The sequence below is a fragment of the Gavia stellata genome, chromosome 1, assembly GCF_030936135.1.
Source record: "Gavia stellata isolate bGavSte3 chromosome 1, bGavSte3.hap2, whole genome shotgun sequence".
Classification (NCBI taxonomy): domain Eukaryota; kingdom Metazoa; phylum Chordata; class Aves; order Gaviiformes; family Gaviidae; genus Gavia; species Gavia stellata.
The window spans coordinates 119,401,023-119,424,177 of record NC_082594.1 but is presented as its reverse complement, the minus strand read 5'-3'; the positions used below and the strand labels follow the sequence as shown (position 1 = coordinate 119,424,177).

At 37.7% G+C, this 23,155-nt stretch overlaps 1 protein-coding gene across 1 annotated transcript in view; it reads right to left on the bottom strand.

The window, feature by feature from the left end:
* Window positions 1-23,155, bottom strand: part of PROS1 (protein S) — a 30,665-nt gene that overhangs the window by 5,782 nt on the left and 1,728 nt on the right. The window contains exons 2-12 of the mRNA XM_059835873.1: window positions 19,967-20,124; window positions 18,891-18,915; window positions 18,473-18,559; window positions 14,473-14,595; window positions 14,191-14,313; window positions 12,158-12,283; window positions 7,818-7,939; window positions 5,210-5,328; window positions 2,945-3,134; window positions 1,792-1,959; window positions 551-719 (exon numbers count right to left, since the gene is read on the bottom strand). Of these exons, the coding sequence (XP_059691856.1) occupies window positions 551-719; window positions 1,792-1,959; window positions 2,945-3,134; window positions 5,210-5,328; window positions 7,818-7,939; window positions 12,158-12,283; window positions 14,191-14,313; window positions 14,473-14,595; window positions 18,473-18,559; window positions 18,891-18,915; window positions 19,967-20,124 (1,410 nt within the window). The remainder of the gene's footprint in view (window positions 1-550; window positions 720-1,791; window positions 1,960-2,944; window positions 3,135-5,209; window positions 5,329-7,817; window positions 7,940-12,157; window positions 12,284-14,190; window positions 14,314-14,472; window positions 14,596-18,472; window positions 18,560-18,890; window positions 18,916-19,966; window positions 20,125-23,155) is intronic.

The window sequence follows — 23,155 nt, the reverse complement described above, 5'->3', positions numbered from 1 at the left end:
ATGTCTCATTTTGGGCTCTCAGGTGTGCACAGGATGATCCTGGATTGGAATTTTTGAAACTAGGGTAGGAGGTCAGGCAAGAAAGTTCTGGGTTCAGGAAAGAACAAGAGATGCACCTAAAACCTCTAGGAAGGATATTCGTTTAGAAGCAGAATTGCATACACAAGACTATAGGCGAGCCTTTGCTCCATCACCAATCTTCTTTTTCTGTCAGTAATATGATAGCTTTCCCCATTGATGAACAGGGGACAGAATTAGATTTTTGGAAAGTGAATGTGTTCAACAGTGCCCATCCTTTGCAAATAAAGAATACGCTTCCTAACCTAAAGCACTTCAGAAATTAAATGGATGACACCAATGGGATCAGAATTCTCATTCAACGAAATTTCTAACAGAAGTTACGGGAATCACTGCTGGATGCCGTGGTGTATAGCTTAGTTTGTGTGCATCTATCTATCTTTCTTTCTTTCTTTCTTTCTTTGTTTTAACAATTCATCAGTTCTGTCACCAGTCCAGCAAAAAATATAGGAATAGACAGAAAAATACTTACTATAGTTTATCTGAAACTTTGCCATTCCAGTGCCAGGGTAGAAAGATCCTCTCCCCACTGCTACTAAACAGTGTTTGCTTTGTTTTTCTTGAATAACTTCTTTTACACCTGAATGTCCCTGATTCATCAGGTTCCAGGCACGAATGCACCCGTCTAGCCGAGGATTAATCTGTAGAAGAATTACAGCACTAGGTGTTTGCATTCAAAGTTGTTTTAAAAATGTTAATAATAAGGCATTACTTTACATATCAACTTATTTCTGGGTAGCCAATAATAGCCTTATCAATGCTACAGGTTACAGCACTGATGCTGGGAGAAAACAAATGGTATGCATTTAGTACCTCAGCCTTCAGAGGGTATTTCTGATTTAATAACACTTCCCATTTTGATGCCAGTGATCTGTACAAAATAGATTGCTTCAATTTTTAAACCTCTTGCTGTCCTTTTGTTTAGGTCACAACAGCTTTTCTGTAGCTGAAAGACAATGATCACTAGCACTGTTCCTTGTTCAAGGTTTCATCTTCTCCTTGTACCAAAGTACAAAGAAATTTCTGGAATTACTTTCTATTGGGCAAGGGGATGTTGTTGTATTGCTTCATATTTTTCTCTCTGCTTCACTTTTGAGCAAAAATGGATAAAAAAAAAAAGTGCAGCCTCTACTGTACAGTTACTTTCTGCCTCTCTGTTTAGACTGCCAATTAGTTTGAGGGCTCCTGGACTAAGAAGCAGACAGTCGCAACAACTTGACTGTACCCATCCCTTGCATAAGACAGAGCTGTTGACGATGGAAGACTGAAAGAATCATGGGCCTTGTCTAGCCTGGGCTATTATAAAACCTAGTAAAAATGAAAGCTCATTGTGCTGCCTGCACAGTGAATTCCATACCTATTCAGAGCCTGGCAAAAGCCAGCATCAGAAACATGAATCACTCTGAAATGCTCTCACAGCAGAAGTGGTGGTGATTTAGGGAATCTTAGGGAAGCTGTATTAGGAAACAGCCTACAGAATCCTGAAAGATTAGACCATAAGTGCTGTGTTTTACTAACTGAAACGTAACTGAAGACAGACTACAAAGCTTCATGCATGTTTATGTTCAAAACAGTGGTTTAATAACCTGATTTTCATTTTCTAAGTAAATTTCATGCCATTCTTCCTTCCTCTGTGACTAGTAAGTAAACAATACAAAACAAAACAAATAACAGAACAGTATTATTCAACATTGCTCTTATTATTTCAGTTACCTGTTTAACAAGAGTGTTGCCCACTTTGCGAGGTAATCCTGCTATGTACACCTTAGTTTCCAAGAAACCCTGTGACTGTTTAAAAAGAGTTCCTGGGCTGTTAATACTCATCACGGCTTCTTTAGCTATTTTTACACTGATGCTGTGTTCTAGTTCTTCAACTGATATCTAGAATTAAATACAAATAATCACATATATACACACACAAATATGTAGAATATTTAAAATACTAATTACATATACCTGTATGAAGCATCATTAATGTTTCTCTAAACACCTAACTTGTAAAATAGTTTTAATGCACTTAACACATCATATTTAAACTTGAATCATGATGACTGTCCATATCTATGGACACCCACAGGAGGATGATATTCCACTCCACCCCCATCCTGCCCCTGGGAAAGCCCATGCAGCTTATTAGTTTGCTTTATGTGCTATATAGTTTGCAATAAGCTGATTTCTACAATTGCTCTATATCCAATCCACATCTGGCATACAGTTCTTCATGTCACTGCAACCTGCTACAGAGGATGGAATCTTCAGATGGGACGTAGACAAAATAGGTTCAATGCTTGCTCCTGCTATTATTAGGCATCAAAGTAGATTTTTAATCTCAAGGAAGTTGTACTGAACTGAAACAGGAGGTCTATGCAGAATCCTAACTTCTCTTACCCCTCTTCAAAACCAAACAAAACAAACCTAACTGATGTTAACAATTTTATGGGATTTATAGATGGTGTAAGTGAGCAAGGCCTTTCATCTTAGGTATGCAAGCTTGAAGAACAAGATGGATTTCTGGTCTAGCAAATGTAAAACTTGCTCTCTAGACAAAGTATCTAAGAACTAGGCAGTTGACCATGCAATCACACTTTTTAATATGCTGCTGATTCCTTTTTCATTATTACAAAGAACAATTCCTATGTTGTCAGCTAGTGGTAATTACCTCTTTCTTGATAGTAAACAGGTGCCATAATTTCCCAGCTGTAAGGCATTTTTGTGCATTTCTTGGTTGATTTTTAAATCTGGGATTTGAGGGCATCATTTTAAGCCTTTTTAATAGTTGCTTAGTTTCCCCCTACTTTACTTATCAAAACAGAATGTTCCCATAGTGGGTTAAAGGAAGGAAAGGGGATAGGAAAACCCATCTTACTATATGCCACAGTCCATCATTAATGGCTTTGCCTCCACTGGTGACTTTTGTTCCAAATTCATTCTTGAATTGAATTTCAATCTTCCCATCCCGAAGAGCAAGCAAGATCCATGCTGTATTGTCAAGGGATTCTGCATATAGTATAACTCCCTCTGCATCATATGTCCGGAAATCAAATTCTGCTGTAAATCTGAGTTGTGAAGAAGGAATCTTAATAAGAAGACAGGAAACATGAAATACTGTATAGCCAAGATAACTCATTAATAGGGTAAAAAGAAGTTCATAGATATTAACCTTTTGGTAACTCTGTATCTGAGCAGTTGTGATATTTGCACACAATTAGTCAAAAGCAGAATCTAATGTAAGCCTTGTTCATCCAAATCTAGTGAAAAGTTTGGAGATTAACGCCCTGACCTGGGATTTGAAAGAGCCTTGGTTCAGTTCCAAAATCTGCTATGAGCTTTACATGTGAAGGATATCGCACTCCCCTGAGTAAGAAGATAGTTGTAATATTCCTATTGCGTTTCATGGTGATGCAATGCGGAAAAAATACATGATCTAGAATGTGCTTAAGTACAACAGGATTGCCAAGTGTTGTCCTACAACACTTTTAGCCTAGCAATTTGCTTTGGTTACTGCTGCCTTTTATATGTCATTCTCTAATTTGAGGATTTGTTGCCTGGATCTTGGCAGTTGGTTGAATGTGTATATGTAGCAAAATTGTGGTTTACATTATATAGTACCTGTACAGTGGAAGAGAGAGAGTATAAGTATAGCGAAAAACAGTCCTTGTCTCCTAGAACTTTTGGACTATATAAAATAGATTAAGGTTGAAAGGAGAAAACAAAGCATTGGGAAGTTAGGATTTTCTGAAGACAACAAAAGAAACAAGTAAGGGAGCTGTAATTAAGAACTCGGGTCGCTTTCACACTCAGTCTTGTTCTTTGTCCACTAGATGTCATTGTCTCTCATGCAGACCCACAGAAAAATCATTCTGTATTTACACAGAGATTGTTAAGATGGCTTCAAACATTTATCATCTTAGAAAGGTCTTCCAGGAGAGCATTAATGCCTGGTCAACTTGGAATTGTGGCAGAGGAAAAAGTTCTCAATACTGATGTCCTTCTGTAAGGTTCTGAGGCTCTGGGGATCACCAGCTCAACAGCTGCTGCTGTTAGCCTTAAATTGTTCGGTCAGTAAGTCAAGGAATGCTGCAATTTCAGCTGCCGCAGCGAAGAAGTCCAAGAGAAATAAAGGAGTCACTACCATTAGCAATTGTTCTGATAGCTGTAAAGGAAATCATACAGACGGCACTCTAGACAAGGTACTGTGCTCTATTGGTGTCCTTGGAACGTCCTGTGAAAGGAAGCTTGGGGGTGGGGGGGAAGCATTGGCCTGGCTTTGTTTCTCAGCAGTATGCGTGTAGCATGTCGCAGCTTCTACCCAGAGCAGAAGCGAAGCAGCAGCAACATACAAGCAAAAGCCATTCCCATATATAACTGGAAGCTGTACAGCAATTATTTTCCTGTAACATCTGAATTTCATGTGGAGAACTCTAAATGTCTTCCTGTATCTGTAACGCCGCCTCCCACCTTTCCCAGCGCCTGCTCTTTCCTTCAGGGGAAGAGTAAGCTTCTGTCATGAGGAAGCACCAATCTTTTTGCTCTCTTGTCCACAAACCAATGGGACCTATTGCCTATTAAACTTACTGCCCTCAGCCTTCTCCGTTTTTGGCCCATTCAAGTCTGGATCTCTCTGAACTCTTTCTCCCAGTCCATACACCTCTCCCTACAACAGCAGTGGTAACCAGGACTGTAATGGATGGATGACTCCAACTCTGTTATTCATAGATGATCACATCTGAATGCCAGTGGTGCATGTCTTGCCGTAGCTGCGCAGTTTCCTGGCTGGGACACAGCTGCTACTGCCTCCTACCTGCTTCTGAGGTATCTGGAAGAAACTTGCTGACCTTCTAGTTTTGTCATGTAAGACAGCTGATGAGGTGGCTCAAGGACATAGTACAACCAATACGAGATGCTGTACACTGATGCTGGACACGTTACTCTTAATGACTCCAGCTTCCTCTAAGTGCTAGTATAGATAGGAACCTGAGTTAACTCATTCTGCATATAAAGGTATCTTAACCAGTGGGGAGATGGTGATGTAACTTATGCATGCAATGAACTCTTTATAAACCCTCAGAAAATTAATGGAAACAAATGTCCATAATTTCAATGCATACTTTTATCAATAGCAAATGCTTACCTCGTGACATTTGGCAATTTAAACTTTAAGTACAGAACAGGAATTCCTATAAATTGCTCTGCCAGGTAGAGCAGTTCATAATTCTTTTCAAGGTTCAGTGGGATACATGCTGTAACAGACTGAAAATGGTAGAGTATAAAAAAAAGCTGTTAATGCATTGTGATAGTTCGCGAAGCAACTCCTATTATTGGCTGTTAGCCTGTCTTTTTTTTTTTTTAAAGCAATGGCTTACCCCTTTTTTTTTCTTTTCTTTTTTTAAACTTGAATACCTATGTACAAATGAAGGGGTGTGCTTTTTCTTTTTGCTTGAAATGTCCATTTATTTAAGCTGTTGGAGGATAATTCAGGTTGAAACACAGTTCTGGTGAATTGCAACTAATATGTAAATATTTAGTATTTGAATCAAGAATGCAAATCTTCCATCAGGCACTTTCCTTTCACCAGGGACCTGTGACACCCACCTACTATTTAGTAGCTCCATTATTAAAGTTGTCTGGAATCTAAATATGATCAGGTGGTAGAATGGAATGGGGCCAGAGCTGTATCTTGAGAAGATTTAATTAAAAAAAAAAAATTAAAAAAATCACCTTTAATTTTCTTTTATCAATATTGATGTACAACTACTCATAGCTGAACAATCGCTAGTACTACTAGAATCATTTACCTGGAATAAAAAGTAACAACTTACAAGTGGATTAAGTATCAGATTAATAGAAAATGTTTCTGTCTGGCTGTTCCTTGAATGTACTTGTCCTATTTGAGCTCTGGAAAGGAATGTTGATAAAATCAACACCACAATTCCTGCTGGAATATCACTGAATTAATATTTCTGAGAACTGTCAGTGGGGATATGAAGTTCTTAAGACTACATTCTCAGGAAAACTGTAAAGGTTCTAAGTATTTGTGGCAACTGAAAGCCCTACAACAGCATGTAAAACTGGGATTAATTCTAATGCTCTAGCCAAAGTCAATGTGGGTAATCACAGTCAGCCAACTGCAGTTGCAATGAAAGGGGAAAAAATGGTGCTTATTCTTTCAGGTATTCATCTACCTGAAGTTTTAAACAAAGACTTTTATATCCAGGAATAATGTATATTTTATGTGCGGTACAAGTTTAAACTAGTAAAACATTCAGTAAACGAATGTCACGTATCCATTCTAAGGCATTGTTGACTTCTTTGTCTTCTGAAACTGTGATGTTATAATTAAAGCAATATCTACAGTTTTGTTTTAAAAGTAAAGCACTCAGATTTCCTTTAGGTACAGGGAACTAGGCTCTGCATGGGAAGAGAGGTGGGAAGACTCTTCCAGAATGTGGTTTAGAGCACCTGTCTCATTGACTAGTAGGCGCCTAGAAGTCTCTTTGATCCAAAATCATCCCTCAAAACATCCCTTGAGTATCTTCTATATGATGGCAGTACAGTAGTCCTACAGAAAAGAATGATCAAGAACAGGTGTGAAGGGCTTTTCTGTACTCACAACATGCTGTACTTCGGTAAAAGCTAACAATGCAGTTCCCAAACCCTGACTTCTGTATTTACGATGCAGCAGTTTCATTAAATCTATAGGTGTTCATCCTGAATTTTATAGCTACTTCATTTTACATCTGCTAGTGTCACTAGTCGTTGGACTGCATTAAACTGGCTTTTTTTCTAATTAAAAGGCCTGAAACTAACTTCCAGATAGAGAGTCAATCACTTTTGAACAACAGTATTGAAAATAACATGTAATGAGGATAGAAGATGCTCCTCCTATTTCATGAATAAGCAAAATGAAATATAATGACTGCAAATGTTGTTTAGCTATTAAGTTTCAGAAAGTACAAACAAGATCTAATACATACATGCTAGAACTTGCATTAGACCTTTTTCCTACAGTTTAAGCCCAATTCTGTGATTCTGTGTTAGAGGTGGTTTTTTGTTGGCAGTTATTTGAGCTCACCTCACAAAACAAGTCTCAGCCTGCCTGAACCTTTCAAAGTATACAGAGAACCATTCACAAGAAAATCCTTGCACTGGATTTCTCCAGAGTTCCAAAATTTTCTGCTACTAAGAAGTGTGTAAATTTTCAAACTGAGCAGGAACAGCCTATTTTGGCTGTGAAATGCTCTTCAATTGGCAAGTATTACTAAGTGCTTTTTCTTAAGCTATGGCAGATGAAAACTGTGGAAAACAATCCAGTTTTTTCAACCCAAACAGCCAAAGCATAGAGTAATTCTGAAAGAGTGAGAGCAAACTTTTGTGCAGCCTAAGAAAAAGCTGGGAACATATGGACAAATGGAGTATTCTGGCTCTGAGTAAGCTGAACAACAATTACTTGTTTGATAGGAGAAAGCTGGGGCTTATTTTGGAAGCAGCAGGGAATAAAGATGACTGGCTAAGGCAAGCTTCTCTTGACAGAAGTCCTGTGCATGAGCTGAAAGGCATCCGAATCCCTACCTGGTCTGCTTTGTGAGCCAAACCCGCAGCTCGGAATCCCCAGCACTTTCAGAAATTTTGAGGCAGTTCTCAAATAGCTTCCTATTTTCCTTAATCTAACTTATCCTGTCATCAAGGAATAGCCAACTTTGTGATTTTTCCGCATGGAATTTTACATAGTGTAGTTTTACCTCACAATTCTTCATGTCCTTAGAGAGCTTGAACCCTTTCTTGCCATCACAATAGCAGCTATAACTTCCTGGAGAGTTTACACAGAGTTGAGCACAAACATTTTCAACACATTCATCAATATCTAGAAGAAATGGAAGCATACAGAAAGATTTATTCATATTATTCATGGCACAGACTGAAATGAAACACAATAAATTAACGGAATAATGGACAAGATGGGTTCTCTGGCATAACATGAATCCACTAGGTGACTGCTGCTAAGCTAAACTAATGCTAATGGATGTCTCCTATGTAAAATTTACAGTCCAGAATTACCTGCTGGGTGTATAAGACCTAGTAATCTGATAGAGGCCTTGTGTGCAGAGCTGGAGAAAGTTTGGTCTGATTTGTGAGGCAGTAAGTAGCTGAGCTGTAAGGTGGCTGAATTAGGGAGAGAGACTTCAATAAATCATTACCATTTCTGGCAGAAATGCCATTCTGAGTTAGATCTCTTCCTTTCCCTATAGATGTCATGAGAACTTAGAGTATTAAGAGTATATATGGCAAGTATGTGGAGAAAGGACGTGCTTTATTCAAAATAATCTCAGGGCAAAATACCCTTTAAAATAAAATACTATAATTTCACAAATAACTAAGTTTCTAACAGCATCTATTTGTGGAGACCAATCTGATTTGAGTGTGAATAAGTTAAACCAAGTAAAGGAACTTCATTTTCTACTTAGTAGGCTGTACACAATAAATAATTTAGAAATAAAAGGCTGTGTAAAATGCCCATGTAACTGTTACATTTCTAATATAGAAACAAACAAAATCTCTCCCGCATAAGAGACTCTAATGAGGGTGATTTTGATCCTTGGATGAAAAAAACCCAACCCTATAACCCACTTCACTGTGGAGTTGTAAAAGGAAATAAAAAATTTAACACTTCCCAAGAGGAACTGGAGTAGAGAGACCCCGAGAAGCACCTATCTTCCCACACCCTTCCCAGAGGAGCATGACTGTATGTAGACACTTTAGGAGGCGTTGTTCCTGAGAAAGGTCCTGTACCCCTTCCAGTACTTGAACACCTAGCAGTACAAAAGTAAAACTACAAGCACTGCTTAACTAGTAGCACTAGGGTAAATCTGAGTGCTGAATTCTGTGAAAGCAGCCGTTAATTTTGAGCATGTTCTTCAGGCCCAGGGCCCTAGGAAGTTATTATGAAAGCTTATCACACAGTTTGACAGATGAATTTCTATCATTAAATCAGTTACTCGGAGACTTGCAGCGGTCTTGCGGGGGTGTAAACTTTCATTACCAAAATGAACCTACTGCTCAAGGGTAAGGTCTCCCTCCAGAATGTACTACAGCAGCAGAGGGACAGGCAAACTTCCTGGATAAGTATGAAGTCTCCTTCCTCAGCAGATGTTCTGGAATCCCTGATCAGTCCGAATGGCAGGATCTCCCCATGCGGAGCTAATTGTCCTGCTATAGAAATGCTCATATGCACGGGCTGGAGGGGACCAAGTTCTCTGGAGGTTTATCTTAATCATTTATGCTATAATTATCCCGCTTTTTTTCTTCCAAGTTGTAGTCAGCATCTTTGCATGTTTGTTTGAGCTATTTCAAAGGCTTCCCACAGATGTGTCCAAATGTCAGTCCCACATCATAAAACAGTCAGCAGAAGCTATTCGTGCAAACCCGTGAACATGATCACCATCCCGGGTTCACACAGCTGCTTTCAGTGGAAGGCTAAAATAGCTTGCTTTGGGTAAGTTGCTAAGATATGATAAAATCAGCCACAAAGGAGCTGCATGCCATGTCCTAGAAGGGAGCTACTCTATATAACACTAGGGAAATACAGTAATTTCCTCAAAGCATGGATGTGGGTAGGCAGGGTTTTCTCCATGTTAAACAATTCATGTGGGAAGGGGAAACGCTGATTCCTTGTCTCAAATTTTCAGACTATGTGCTAGGGAGGGACTAATACCTGAAATACAGACATACTCTGTGCTGTTTGATTAACTGGTTCAGTGACTTCTTTAAGAGAAGTTCCCCCTTCAGAAAAGGAAGAAGAATATGGAGAAAGACATGCCAAAACTTAGGTCATTCTTTAAAATATGGGTTCAGCTCGGTTTGTCTCCTCGATACTGACTGCAAGACAAACCCCTCTAGCACAATAAACATACTTACTCATTCCCACTACCCCTTTTTTTGGCAAGAAGTTTGAAATTGCAAAGGTGGTGAGAAGATGATAATCGAATTCTGTATCTAAAATTGTATGGTTTCTATGAAACAAAGACTGGACTGTACAGATATCTTCCACTGATAGTGTCTCCCGAAAGGTGGGGATGAAGAACTGTAGCAACATTCTCCTAGCAATGAGTGAGAAAAAAAAACAAACCCTCTTCTATTGCACTCTAAATGTATCTGTCATCATAGAGATAGTTGTGCAAAAAAGTATGTAAACTTGATTTTTCTAATAAGCATAATTGAATTTGGCCACCTACATGCAATATGACAATGAAAAGCTAATGTCGTTTAGTATTTCTGTAAGGCTACATTCCTGTCAGTCTGCACAATCCTGTCCTTAGACAGGATTTGGTGACTCATTTAATGTGGTTACGACAAGGTCTGAAAGCTTAGCAGCATAATCCTCCTTCTAGGAGGTAAGACTTTGCTCGTTTTAACATCCTCATCTTGCAACCTTCTGGAATCCATGTTTCAGAAGAAAAACAATACTTTCATTCAATTTGATGTAACCCATGTATCTGCAGAAAGTACTAAGAGGAGCAAAAATCAGATTAATTACTGTGAAGTTTTTCGCATTTCAGTGCATGCAGGGACACAAAATTGTCAGTAACGTTTTAATCCCATAATAACTGGACAAAGAGCAGACATCTGACTATGTAATAATTATCACTGTGCAAAGCTTTGTCACAAAAAAGCTGCATGAAAAGACATGGAGCAAAAGATTCCTAGACAGCAAGAAGCTGCTTTTGTGTCCTTTTGAACAACAACATAAAGGCAGCATTTAAAATAAAAACCAGTCACTGATGTAATTTTCTTAAACTGTCAATGTAGAAAATTCCTGTTCAGAGTAAATCTCTAAGAGCTTATATATCTCTTCTACAATTGAAATTTGATTTCTGATGTGTGTACCAAACAGAAACTTTAACAAGTAGAGAGAAATAAAATACCTTCTAGGATAATTATGCAAATACTTTCAATACTTGAAAAAGTTATTTTGTGATGGTCTGTGTATGAATGGCTTCTTGCTGCTTTACAGCTAGCTATATCAGTACTTTTCAACTTTGCTATAATTGTTACAGAACTTTGTTTTGAAATTCTTTCTTCCAGATTTTCATTTCAGAATAGAATACTCCCAAGGAAAGATTATTTTGGTGCAGCTCCTTTTTTCATAGCTCCTTTTCTGGATATTTAAGAACATTTTTATTTTAAATGTGGGATCTTTATACAAAATCTTTTATACAACTGTCATGCTGTCATTTCCAGCCTAGAATGGAGATCAGTTCACTCTAACACTGTTATTTTCTAGCATAACTAGATACCCCGAGGAAGGATTAGACAAATGTTACTTTAAATGGAATTCAATGACCCCAGTGAAAAGCTCTTTCCAATATTTGAGATCTAAGGACATATAAAGGACAGAGACTGAGCCCCTGGCCATGAGGGCTAAATAAGCACCTGAACAGCCTATCAGATGGATAAAAACAAGCTTTTTAGGTTTTTGAGACAACTTGATTAAGCATGGTTTTAATTTCTGGCGATTATCCCTTTATAAATCTCCCTGTCTTGCCCAGATTGGAATTGCCAAATAAGTACTTTTAATTGCTTTTGCTATAACTTGTCTTGAGTTAGGGGTATATATTAAACTGATTGACATGAAATAATCCATCCTTATAATGGTAATGATGCTTAAAAACAAGGTACAAGACACTCTAGTAATGTCCAGATCCTCAACACATTGCTCGAAGTTATCTGAAAGAAACACGCTAGCTGGTTGGAGAGCTTGGACAGAAAGTCCTCTTTACAGTGGGCCAGGAGAGCTCCCATGAACTGAGAAAGTTATCTGGCAGACAGCAGGCCATGGGAGTATACTGTAAAACCCTCCAATGTCTGGGAGTAAGTCATTGCAATTGTACGCACTACATCTAATATAGCCTGACTTGATCCTCTGCAAGAACAAACAATTGAGTCATAGTGTTATAAACAATATGAAGATTAATAAATAAACTACTAGATGAGATGCTGGAGTTTGGTATAGCAGTGGATTGAAAAAAAAAAAAAGGGAATATAAAAGAAAGAGAAAAGGCAGGGCAGGGGGGTAAAGACCTACCTTCACAATTCTTGGAAGTTGAATTATATGTGTAGCCATCTGCACATTCACATTCATATTTCCCCAGGGTGTTTTTACAGATGGCTGTCCCACAGATGTTTGGATGTAACACACATTCATTTATATCTAGAAATACAAACAAGTTATTGAAAACAAGTCACTCTCTCACTTACCACTTGTTCCTAACCCTATCCAAAACTGTGCAAACTGAGTGAGGCTGGCAAACTGGCTCTTTCTTGCTAGGTCTACCATGCTTTCATAGCAGACTATAGTTATAGCCGTGAAGACTTCCAGAGGTCTCTAAAAGGCATTTCTGCATGCCCGCAGTGAAAAATTAATTCTCTGCCTGCCTACCTTTCTCATTCTCTCATGTGTTCTGTGGATAACAGGAAAAGGGATGCATGTCCAGGAAGGCAGAGAGAGAAACAGTCTGCAGATTTCCTATAAGCTAAACCAGACTACATAATAAAATCCTATCTTAGAAAAAGACATACAGAAAGACAAGAGATAATCCTATCAGTTTCTTACATGCTACAATCCATTCATGTCACAACTGTCTTTTAATTGGCTATGCTGACAGGTGTTCAAGTCCCTCACTGTCTCTCCATCCCTCAAACAATTTTAGTGTGTATCTTCTGTGTTGTTTCCAATTTTTCAATGTCATTTTCAAAATGCAGATGTGACAACTGGATGCAGCATATAGTATCAATCTTACTAAATATCTTGTAGACAGAAAAATATCAAATCCCTGGCAGCACTTCAATTCCCACTTGCATGTGCAGGGATGACTCTATTTTTCTCTGTGGTTTTGTAGCAGTTGTGGAAATGGTACTGCACAGGGAGAACAGATCCTGCCACTGGCTTGCTAGGACTCCCAAAACATTTTTTAAGTCAAAGCTGTCCTGAATTCAGCCTACTTTTCTACAGTTACCGTGCGTACTCCAAATTCCTAGGTGTATAATTTTGTAGTTGCATGTAATGAAACACTTAAATCCAATTTATCAAATGACCAAACTAGTACTCTAGGTGCTAAGGTAAATTAGCCTATTTTTATCTTTCAATATTTTTTTAACCAACTTTTCCAGTATCTTTCCAAGAATTACAGAGATTCTAACAAACTTCTCTTCTTGCCCTTTTTGACAAAACAGTGATCTTCTGTTCTTCTGGAATGTCTTTGGAAATTACTCATTCACAAAAAAAAAAAAATAGACTAAAGGAAGTGACAGCAGGAAATGGCCCTCAAGTCTGCCCTCTTATAGTATTTGACATTATCTAAAACTTGGCATAGTTCAGCAATAAAATATATGACATTAAAATGGAATGAGGTCGTATTTTTTTCTAACTATGCAGTAAGAATTGCTAATTATGTTAATACATAGTCTCTAGCTGGAATGAAATGAAGCATGTAGGTCATGGCCAATAACAACAGACACAAGCATATACAAAAAAAAATTATGCTGGGTGAGTAAAAGACAAATCTTTCTCTCCATTAAGAACATTTTCAGATTCATTAATAGTTTCTTCTCCAATGAACTTCAAACTCCCAAAAGAGCAGCATCACTAATTAGGAGTGATTCAGCCTAAACCAGTGTTTACCAGACAGGATTTCCATGGTAACAAAGTTCGCTGGTCATGCCACTCTGTGTTCTTGTTTCAGCTTGCTTAAAGGGTATGTGAAACTGGTTAGTGACCAAAACAAGCTTTACAGAGCTCTAGTAAGGAAGCAGAATCTAATATACAGTGTTTCTCTTTTTTCTTCTTCTTTTTTACTTTTTCTTTTTTTTTTCCTGAATTGGTTTCAACCCACCTCAGTCCCTTGACCTGGTTCACTATATGGTTGCAAGTGCTTCCAGTGGTGTAAGGCTGCAGGTGGAATGAGTAGCCAGGTTGATGCAGGACTGCATCTTTCAGAGACAATGTAAGCTTCTGCTGACTTAGGGCATTTATAGAACTACTGGACTAAATTCTTTCCTCTCTAGTCAATGGCAATGTACTGTCATGTAATGATGTTCTCCTTAAGTCTCACTTCCTACCTCCACAATCCCGTTTATTTGAATGCATGAAGTAACCATCTTCACATAAACAACGGTAGCTTCCAGGTAAATTGGAACAGCGTTGGCTGCAACCTCCATTTAAATCTTCACATTCATTTATATCTAGAAGGAAAACAAAATAAAAATTTCTGCTCAGGGGAAGCCTTTCATTGACCAACTGTGTGGGGGCAGGTATACTTAAAGATCTGATACTATTCAATAATAGTAGAACTATAATTGTGTTCCTGAGAACTAACATCGTAATGCGATTAGAGACTATACCTTCTTCGCATTTCTCCCCTTGCCATCCCAGTTTACAGACACATGTATATTTGGCTTGTCCATCTATGCAATCCTTATATCCGTCTTTATGGCATGGCAGAGGGCTACACTGGTTTGAAATTTCTGTGGGATGGAAAACATTGGAAATACTTGTTATTTGGGGTTATTTTTCCTCAAGGATCAGTTTAGTATTTCTTCTTCTCTTCCCACGGGTACCTTTCACCTTTCATGAAATAGGAAAGGGCTTGATGCATAACATCAAGTACCATACAACCATCTTGCTACTAATTCTGTTAGCAAGAATTTGCAAGTGACTGAGAAAAAACAAAGCGACCAGTACTTTTTCTTTGTCAGACAGAAAACAACTAGAAAACAAATGACTCACTAAGCCATGTTAATCCCTGCAAGGTGCGACCAAATGCAGATTTGTGATACTATTTTCATTACATTTTAAGGACGTATTTCACTTTTTAAAGAACAGTGCTCTGCCCCATCATATTACCACAAATTTCACTGGAAATACCAAGTTTCAAGAATACCAAGAATTCAAGATGTCAGAGATCAGTTTCTCTTTTCAAGGAGGGTCACATTTACAGAGCAACTAACACCTCAGGTTGCTTTGCCTGTCCAGGTCCTGTGGGTAGACTGGATATATCAGCGTCTAATACTGTCACCTTTTACAAATTTTAACTTCAGTGACAAAAAATTTGCATGGTAAAGAGTGACTGAAGACTCTTTATACATGCTGGCAAGACCTCAGAAAGCAAGGCTAAAAAATACATAGATTGGGGCAGAGAACACAGAATTCACTGCCTTTTTTTCCTCTAACCAAAATACAAGAAGTTCTTTTAACTTTTCCCACCATTTTCATAATTTTACATCAGCATACCACATAAGGCATTATTCTATTTGTGTCTTCTGAATATGCTGGTAGCTTTATGAACTATTTTTCTGCAGGTCTCCAAACATTACAAATATAGTGTTTCTACTTTAAAGTTACATTCTTACAAAGCTCTGGAATGTCATTCTGAGGCATGCTTTTAAAAACAGTAGTGTCCTAAAAGAACAGATAGCAGAATGAAAAGAAGAAAGGATTTACTGATGTTCAAATTCAAAAAAGTGGAATGAAAGGCAAGCGTTCCTGCAGACCAAAACTTCCTACAATTCTATACATAAAGCCCCCCTGGATTTCTTAAATGTTTCTTGCTTCACTCAAAAGAACTAAAGAACTAAGCCCCACAGAATTTTAACTTTAGCATTCTGTGACTAAGAAAGCTTAACAAAATCTATGTTAGTATATTTGTTGATTCTAATTAAATTCTGCTGCAATAAAACCAAAAGCCCAGGGCCCAGCCAAGCTCCAAAGCTATAGACCCCCTCTAGAATAGACGCTACCTGTCATTTAATTTTCATATTGCAGACCAAAGGACTCCAGTTGTAGATGAAGACTGACAGAAGAAATTGTGCAGAAGAAATCAAAGGAATGGGTTTTATGTACGGATCCTTCACAGCAACTTCCAAATGTAAGTTCTGGAACTCCCTACATTTTTTTTTTCTCTTTTTTAATCATTTACTGCTTTTGTAGGTCTGGGAACAAGTGTGTGAACTAAGCTTGGTATGAGCAAAGGATTTCATAACTGATAGATGTGAAAGTTACCCTTAGAGTGTGCAACTGGGGAACAAACTCGACTGTAAATGTTTCTGAGCAAAAGGCAGTGATGGCTTGTGAGAGTTTGAACTGAGAGATGATGGATTGGGTTGGCAGTGTGAAAGGCAAGTAGACAGAATGCGGTGAATTAAGGATATAAAGGGCGAAATGAGGAAACTGATGAATGAAAAAAGGAGAACTGGTGAAATACATTACAGGAAGAAGACAAGACAGGATGGACAGGACTGGATGGACAAAGAGTTTATGTACACAGATGAATGATTAAGATGCCACTGCAGGAACAGTAACGTAGCGGCCATTTGTTCCAAAAGCGGGCCTGGTGTTCCTCTTTTCCCAACTCAGGGTGCCTTCTGACCTACTACCCAGCAATGCTTTTTATCATTTGTGACAACAACTAAATGTCAGAAGATACACCCAGCCTGCAATAGAAAGGGTAAATGGCAAGAAATGTATTGTGGTACCTTTATCCTCTGCCACTCAGAGGCTCTGGTATCCATGAGATGTGTCATGGTGAGCTGGATAGATGTAAATGCAGCGATTTTACATGCTTATTTTCAAAAGCAATTAAGTGTGCAGATTTATGGGATACAGATTTTTAGAGACTTAAAGATGCAGCTTAGATATCTGCTTGGATTAGGAAAGTATGAAAAAGAGTCTTATATTCTTGTGAAAATTCTTCTTTTCCTTCCTCGATGGGGATGAAAAAGTCAACATACGTACTAATTTTTGTAATTGTTTATCCAGAAATGTGTGTTCTGAAATGTGTGTTCATTTGTATTCTGAAATAAGTCATTTGGGCGAATCTGAAAACAATGACATTATTTTTCAATTCTGTTTGCATTGTTATTTTTATTCCTTGATATTTTTTTTTCAGCTTGAGATTCAAATTAGTGTATTATTATAAACAAGTTCCTATTATTATTTAATTATTTCTCATTAGGAAAATTGGATTTTTCATTTTGACAATATCAAAACAATTTGGATCGATACATTCAGAAAGACAAAACTTTTAAAATAATAAAACCAAAAATCTGTTAATATCAGTATCACAAGATCTTTGTCTCAATGAAAACATTAAAAAAAATTGTTATATGGTTTTAATGGGAATTTAAAATTCTGCTTTCTCAGCAGCAGCTCCTTTCTAGAAATGTGCATACATTTCATTGAACATTTAAGCTGTAGAAACACTTGAAAATTTTATGCATACTCTCTTTACTTCTCCTCTATCCTGGTGACTGACCAATAGTAACAGTTTTTTTAATTTGATTTTATAATGTGAACCCAAATGGAGAAATACAATGACTATCAAGTAAACTAGTTGATTTCACTGGGTAACACAGAAATACTGCACATTCACACAACTCTGCTAAATCCTTTCCGCACAGGACCTCTAATGAAGAGTGAGAAAGAGTGATATGAATGAGAGTACATTTTAGTTTGTGACAGCAGTCACGTTGGCCAAGTGATCTGGAAAATATATTAATCCATAACCATGTGCAGTGTAATTATTAAGGATTTTTTTGCTTTCCATTGCTTTCAGTGACAAAACCAGTGTCAGATGGTTAAGGATAAGTATCCCTATTCAAACTAACTGAAAGCTTCTTTGACATAACCAGGCTGCAAAGGTTTAAGAGGTTTAGAGAGATGTTTCAAATGTGACAAGTAGGGAATATGGTACAGATTGCTTCCTGTGAATTTACTAGAAAAAACACAATTCACACTGGACTTATGAATGTATAGGCATAAAAAATAAAATGTTTGAGCAACATCACAAGTTTCATGCTTTGTGACCTTCTTGTATCTGGAGTCAATGACCGTGTTTACCAGCTAATACTTGAATTGTTCAGCTGGTAATGTTATGCACTTCATGAAGGGCTACAGTGTAACTACGGGCCCAAGAGTGGTAGAAAGGAGACTTAACCAGATGGTCCCTTCCCTTAATTGACAGAACAGGACTTGCTAGAAGCAAAGAGTCAGGCATAACTATTAAAGACACAGTAGAGTACAGAGGACATACTAGGGAACATCAGTGGGTTGGTGTAGGACACTCTTCTATGTTTCCAGAAAATTCTGCCTTCCATTTTGCAGTTAATTATGTTTCTTTTCCAGCAGGCTTTATAAAGTTAAAAACAGTCATTTACACCACTTGCTCTGAAAATGCTCTGTCTCACCTACTAATTTTTTGTCAATTTCTGTTCCAGATAATTTAGTTTGCCTGAGTTAAATGGAGATGTGTCTCTTTTTCTGCCTATGTGAACTGCTTTCTAGCCATGTACATGTGTGTTCGTAGATCTGAGTGCAATACATAAAGTATCTAACAGTGGCACTTACCATTGACACAAGCTCTCAGGTCAGCTGGAGAATCTGGAGTAACTGCAGTAACCCTGAAAACCCCTGCTCGATGGGAAGCAAGGCAGCCTGCAAATGCAAACCCACACAATCTACGTATGATACAAACACTCATTTAGACTGAAATTACAACACCTTATGAATGGCATCTTCAAAGAGACTGTTCTCACAGCTTGAATTAGGAAACTTGTCTGGGCATATTAAGGACAGCTGATCACAGACCAACCTTCTGAGTACCTCTGCTAGGATCTAAGCACACAAAGCTGCCTAGGAGCTACTAGGCATTATAAACAGCATGGAAATCATTCAAGCACTATGGGCAGAGTAACTAAACTAGTATTACCCAAATAAGAAGACCAGTAAATGATACACTAGAGTTGTTAAGGTTTTTTGTACTTACTTAAATATTTGGGATAAAAATACTCCTGCAGAAAGAAAAGAAAAATAAAGAGTAAGAAAAATTTAAGGTAGATAGACTTACAGCAAAATATATCATGTTCTAAAATATATTTGTATTATAACTGTAAAAGAAGAAAAAAAAAAGTCACTTTGACTCACAGAATATAGAACAAGTTTTCTATATTACTACTGTTTAGGCTAAGGCAGCAGATTATTTAATAAGCACAAGGCTCCCTGGAGAGATTAAGATACTGCACTGAATTGGACACTTTCAAAGTGAAGGAAATGAAAATGAATTGGGTGTCAATATGGCTTTGAAAACTGTCTCTTTGAATGGGAGGATCTTGCCCAATGTTGTTCTTGGATGCAGAACAGCCTCCTTTACTTCCCTTTTTCACCCCAAAATAAACAAAAACCTTGGAATAGTTTGAACATCTTGCGTGCAATTAATTCCAAATAAAGTGAAAAGCGTTGTTAAAAATTGTTAAACAATTACTGATTACTGAAACGATTTAATCTTAACGATCAGAATATCCAAATAAATGCAATTTTATCAAAGACAGAACACAAAACTGATACATAGTTTGCAAAACAAGAATTCATTTTAACTACATATATTTTGTAATTACCCTTTTACAGTACAAAACTGAATAAAATATACCTAATACTAAATAATGTGCAGTGGGAATGAATGGAGGAACAGAGTTCTCCCCACTAGGAAAAAAGCTCGCAGTAACGTGTCCTATCCCTTCATTAAAAGGGCTGCACTGCCATGCATCCTCTGTGTAAAATTTTAGTTGAAGCCAACAGTTTCCCCACATGGAAAGTTTGCAGACAGTTGTGGTCTAAAACTTGTGATCCGTACTTGAAATTAAAATAATACCTACTCAACTATTCTCTTTGCTTATACAGTCTTCATTATTAATTGTGCAGGTTCTATACACAAAAGAATTTCAAACCAGTTCTTGGCCTGCATGATGCATTTTTTTTGGCTTCACAGTGTGAATTCTGTGTACTTTTAGCTTTCCCTCTGCAAAGAACTACTATCTACCTTGTAGATATTAATCAAATACTTACAGTTTCAGGATTATTTTCAAAGATTTCCCTGGCTTCTTCCTTATTGCATAATTCTTCAATGCATTCTCTTTCTAAATTTCCCTTCTTACTTTCTTCCATAAAAGAATTTGCTCGACGTTTCCTCACCAGGAACTGAGAGGCATACTGCTGGGATAAAACTTTGTAGAAACAAAGGAGCTCTGTTGTTATTTATTTATTTTTAACAGCTGAAAAACACTGTAAGCACTGAACAAATATGAGCTTCTAACACAAAAATCTGAATTAAATGCTTACTCAGGAGTTTCTGTTTGCTATGATTTTGGAAAATGGGCAAGAAATCTTAGGATTCTGTTTTCTCTATGTGGGGTAGCTGTTTATGACAAAAAAAAAATCCTGAGTCACCAAAAAAAAGTTTGTGCAATGCTATGCCTGAAGCATAATATAAATGCCAGATTCAGGACAAGATTTTTTTTTTTAGCTATGGGTATTACAAAGTGAGATATGTGACCAATAAGTGGAAAAAAGCTGTGAAGCCTTTTATATTACCAGTTTCAGTGATCTAGATGTAAATATTCTGATCCTATTTAACTTATGTGAGTCCAAAAACGTGTCTTAGAAAACCAGGCTACCTGCTATATGTAATTAACATAAATGTTATTTTATTTTTCAGAACTGTAAAGAACAAGACAAAGTAAAAGGTGAGAATGATATCCTCAGAAATATCAAGGCAAACAACCTACAAATCCACTCACTTTTTACCAAGATAAAATACAATCCTAGCTAACTTTTATATTTCAGATCCATCATGTTATGTGCCATTACTTAATTCTCATGTATCTTGTTATTGACATTTCACTGACTTTTACACAAATGGTGAACAAATAAGTGAGTTGAGACATAATATTAAAAATGAAAGATGTCTGTTTGCATCGATGTTCTTTGTAGAGCACACAACTGTACAGGAACAGCAACTAAATTAGACTGCCTCGTTAGTTTAACTTTTGGACATACCTTGTGATTAAGAGAAAAATGGATGAGCATAATTGGAAAAAGTCCAGCTCATAGGGTTAAAGAGCATGGCTGACATATGTTAACTAGAGCGCACCACACTTCTACACCTGCCCTTCTTCTATCAGCCTATGCACTACTTAACCTCTCAGACTAGCATAACTGTGTGAGGGTCATGACACCTACAGTGCAAACCAGGTATGGTGTACATACATATTCATCACTAGTCTACGAAGAAGATCAATTCAAGCAGACATAGTCAATTCAGTATTGTTTATGAGCACGTAATACCTCAAACCCAGAGCACCTTCATGAGACATGCCAGCAGCCAAGTGTCAGAGAACAGCCTCCCAATGGCTGTGCACTAACAGGAAAGAAAAGACTTAAAAGGCTTATTAGAAAGAGCAGCTAATGAGGCCCAGAACTTGTAGCAAGAATAGCTTTCAGGTAACAGATGTAACTAAACCCACACCATCCTAAACACATTACTAAAGGTCTCTATCATGCGATGGGGCACACAACTGAAGCACTCTCAAGTGCTGCAACATTGGATAATGACCTGAGGAAACCTTTCTGTTACAGCATGCTAAATGTATTTGGTGTGGGATAAGCTTGTCACTTCAAATTGATCTACTTGCTTTCATTCTGGTAAGACTAATCTTTCTGGTAAGGCAACAGGTAACATTTCCTGAGCGTAAGGTGGACATACTACAGCACACCTCCAAAGTTTCAAAGCACACCTTTATCTCAGAGAGCAACCAGCAAGTTGCTTAGAAATGCAAGGAGGAGAAGTCAGCTTGTGCCCTTCCCCACTACTAAGTACATGAGCAGGCAACAGTCTGGTATTTGAGGATTCTGCTTATTTACATGTTGATCTACATGACGGTCTCACTGGAGAATGGAAAGAACTCTGTAAGGTGAAGACTGATCCTCAAGGAAACTGCTCGGAGAAAGACAAGTCTTATCTTACTTTCTGGGCCCCCACTTCCAGAAATTCTTGGCACAAAAGAAATGATTCAAGCCTGCTTTCCTCTTCTACAGTTTTCCACTTTCACAAATCTTAAGGTATGCCATAAGCACGTCTCAAGGGCTGTTAACAACGTATTTCAAGAGCTGGATTTGGAGTCTCTGGTTGTTACCTATCCTTCATACAGCAGTTAGGAGGAGCAATGAATTGGAAAATGCTGCAACTGTGGATCTCGTGGATCTTTTCTCTCAATCCGTGAGCCCACCACTAACGTACTGTCTCCTGGGAGACTGGCAAAAAACATGGCAAGATGACAGGACAAGAAGGGCCTCATGAGAGCTCTTCTGAGCCCTAACCGTGCTGGAAAGCAGAAAAACATTTTGATACTTTATTTACCACCAACTGTTGCTAGCAGTGTCATTTTAATTAATTTGGGTAAATGGCTGTATTTCTCATTACATAAAAGCAGACTAATAAGAAGGATGCAGAAAGTCCATCTGTTCTGAGGTAATAGGAGTGACAACAAAATAGTAAAACTGGGCATTGCACCTGCTGATTTTGTTTACGTTGGAAGTTACTACCAGCACAAGCATGCCGACATAGCTTTGGGGCAGAGGCTCTGCAGTGTAGATGAGGCCTAATTCACAGCTGACTTTAAAAAATCTTGTTTTGACCTTTGGCTGCATAATTCTCATTTTGACACACTTTTCCAGTAAAGTGCAAGAGAATTTTAAGTAAGTACAACATTCTTGAGGACATTACACCAGATCTAACACTACCTATTTTGAATACAGGGGGGTAATGGAAACAGGTCTATTCCCCTACATCACAGCAGTTTACCCTTCTCTTAAGCTGGTTTTCTATGACTTTTGAGTTTAAACAAGGCATGTAATGCAATGCAAATTCCGTATTTTTATTGCAAATATTTCAATTCACATGCATAGCACTAGTAGTGTATTTATTCAACTGGTTTTTCCTTACAAAGATTATGATAGGACCTTTATTAAAAACAAAAAATTCCTCACTGCTACTGCTGCCAGTTTGATTACAGGAAACTCCAGCGCACTTGACCCTGCCAAACCAATAGTTAACCCTTAATGAACTCGGTCTGTTTCATTTGATTATCACTGAAGCCTTACGGAAATTCTAGCTACGATTTCAATAGGTGTTGTACAGACACTGTGCAGTGATTGCTTATCAAGCACTTGTTTAGAAGTAATGCTACTGAAAAAGAA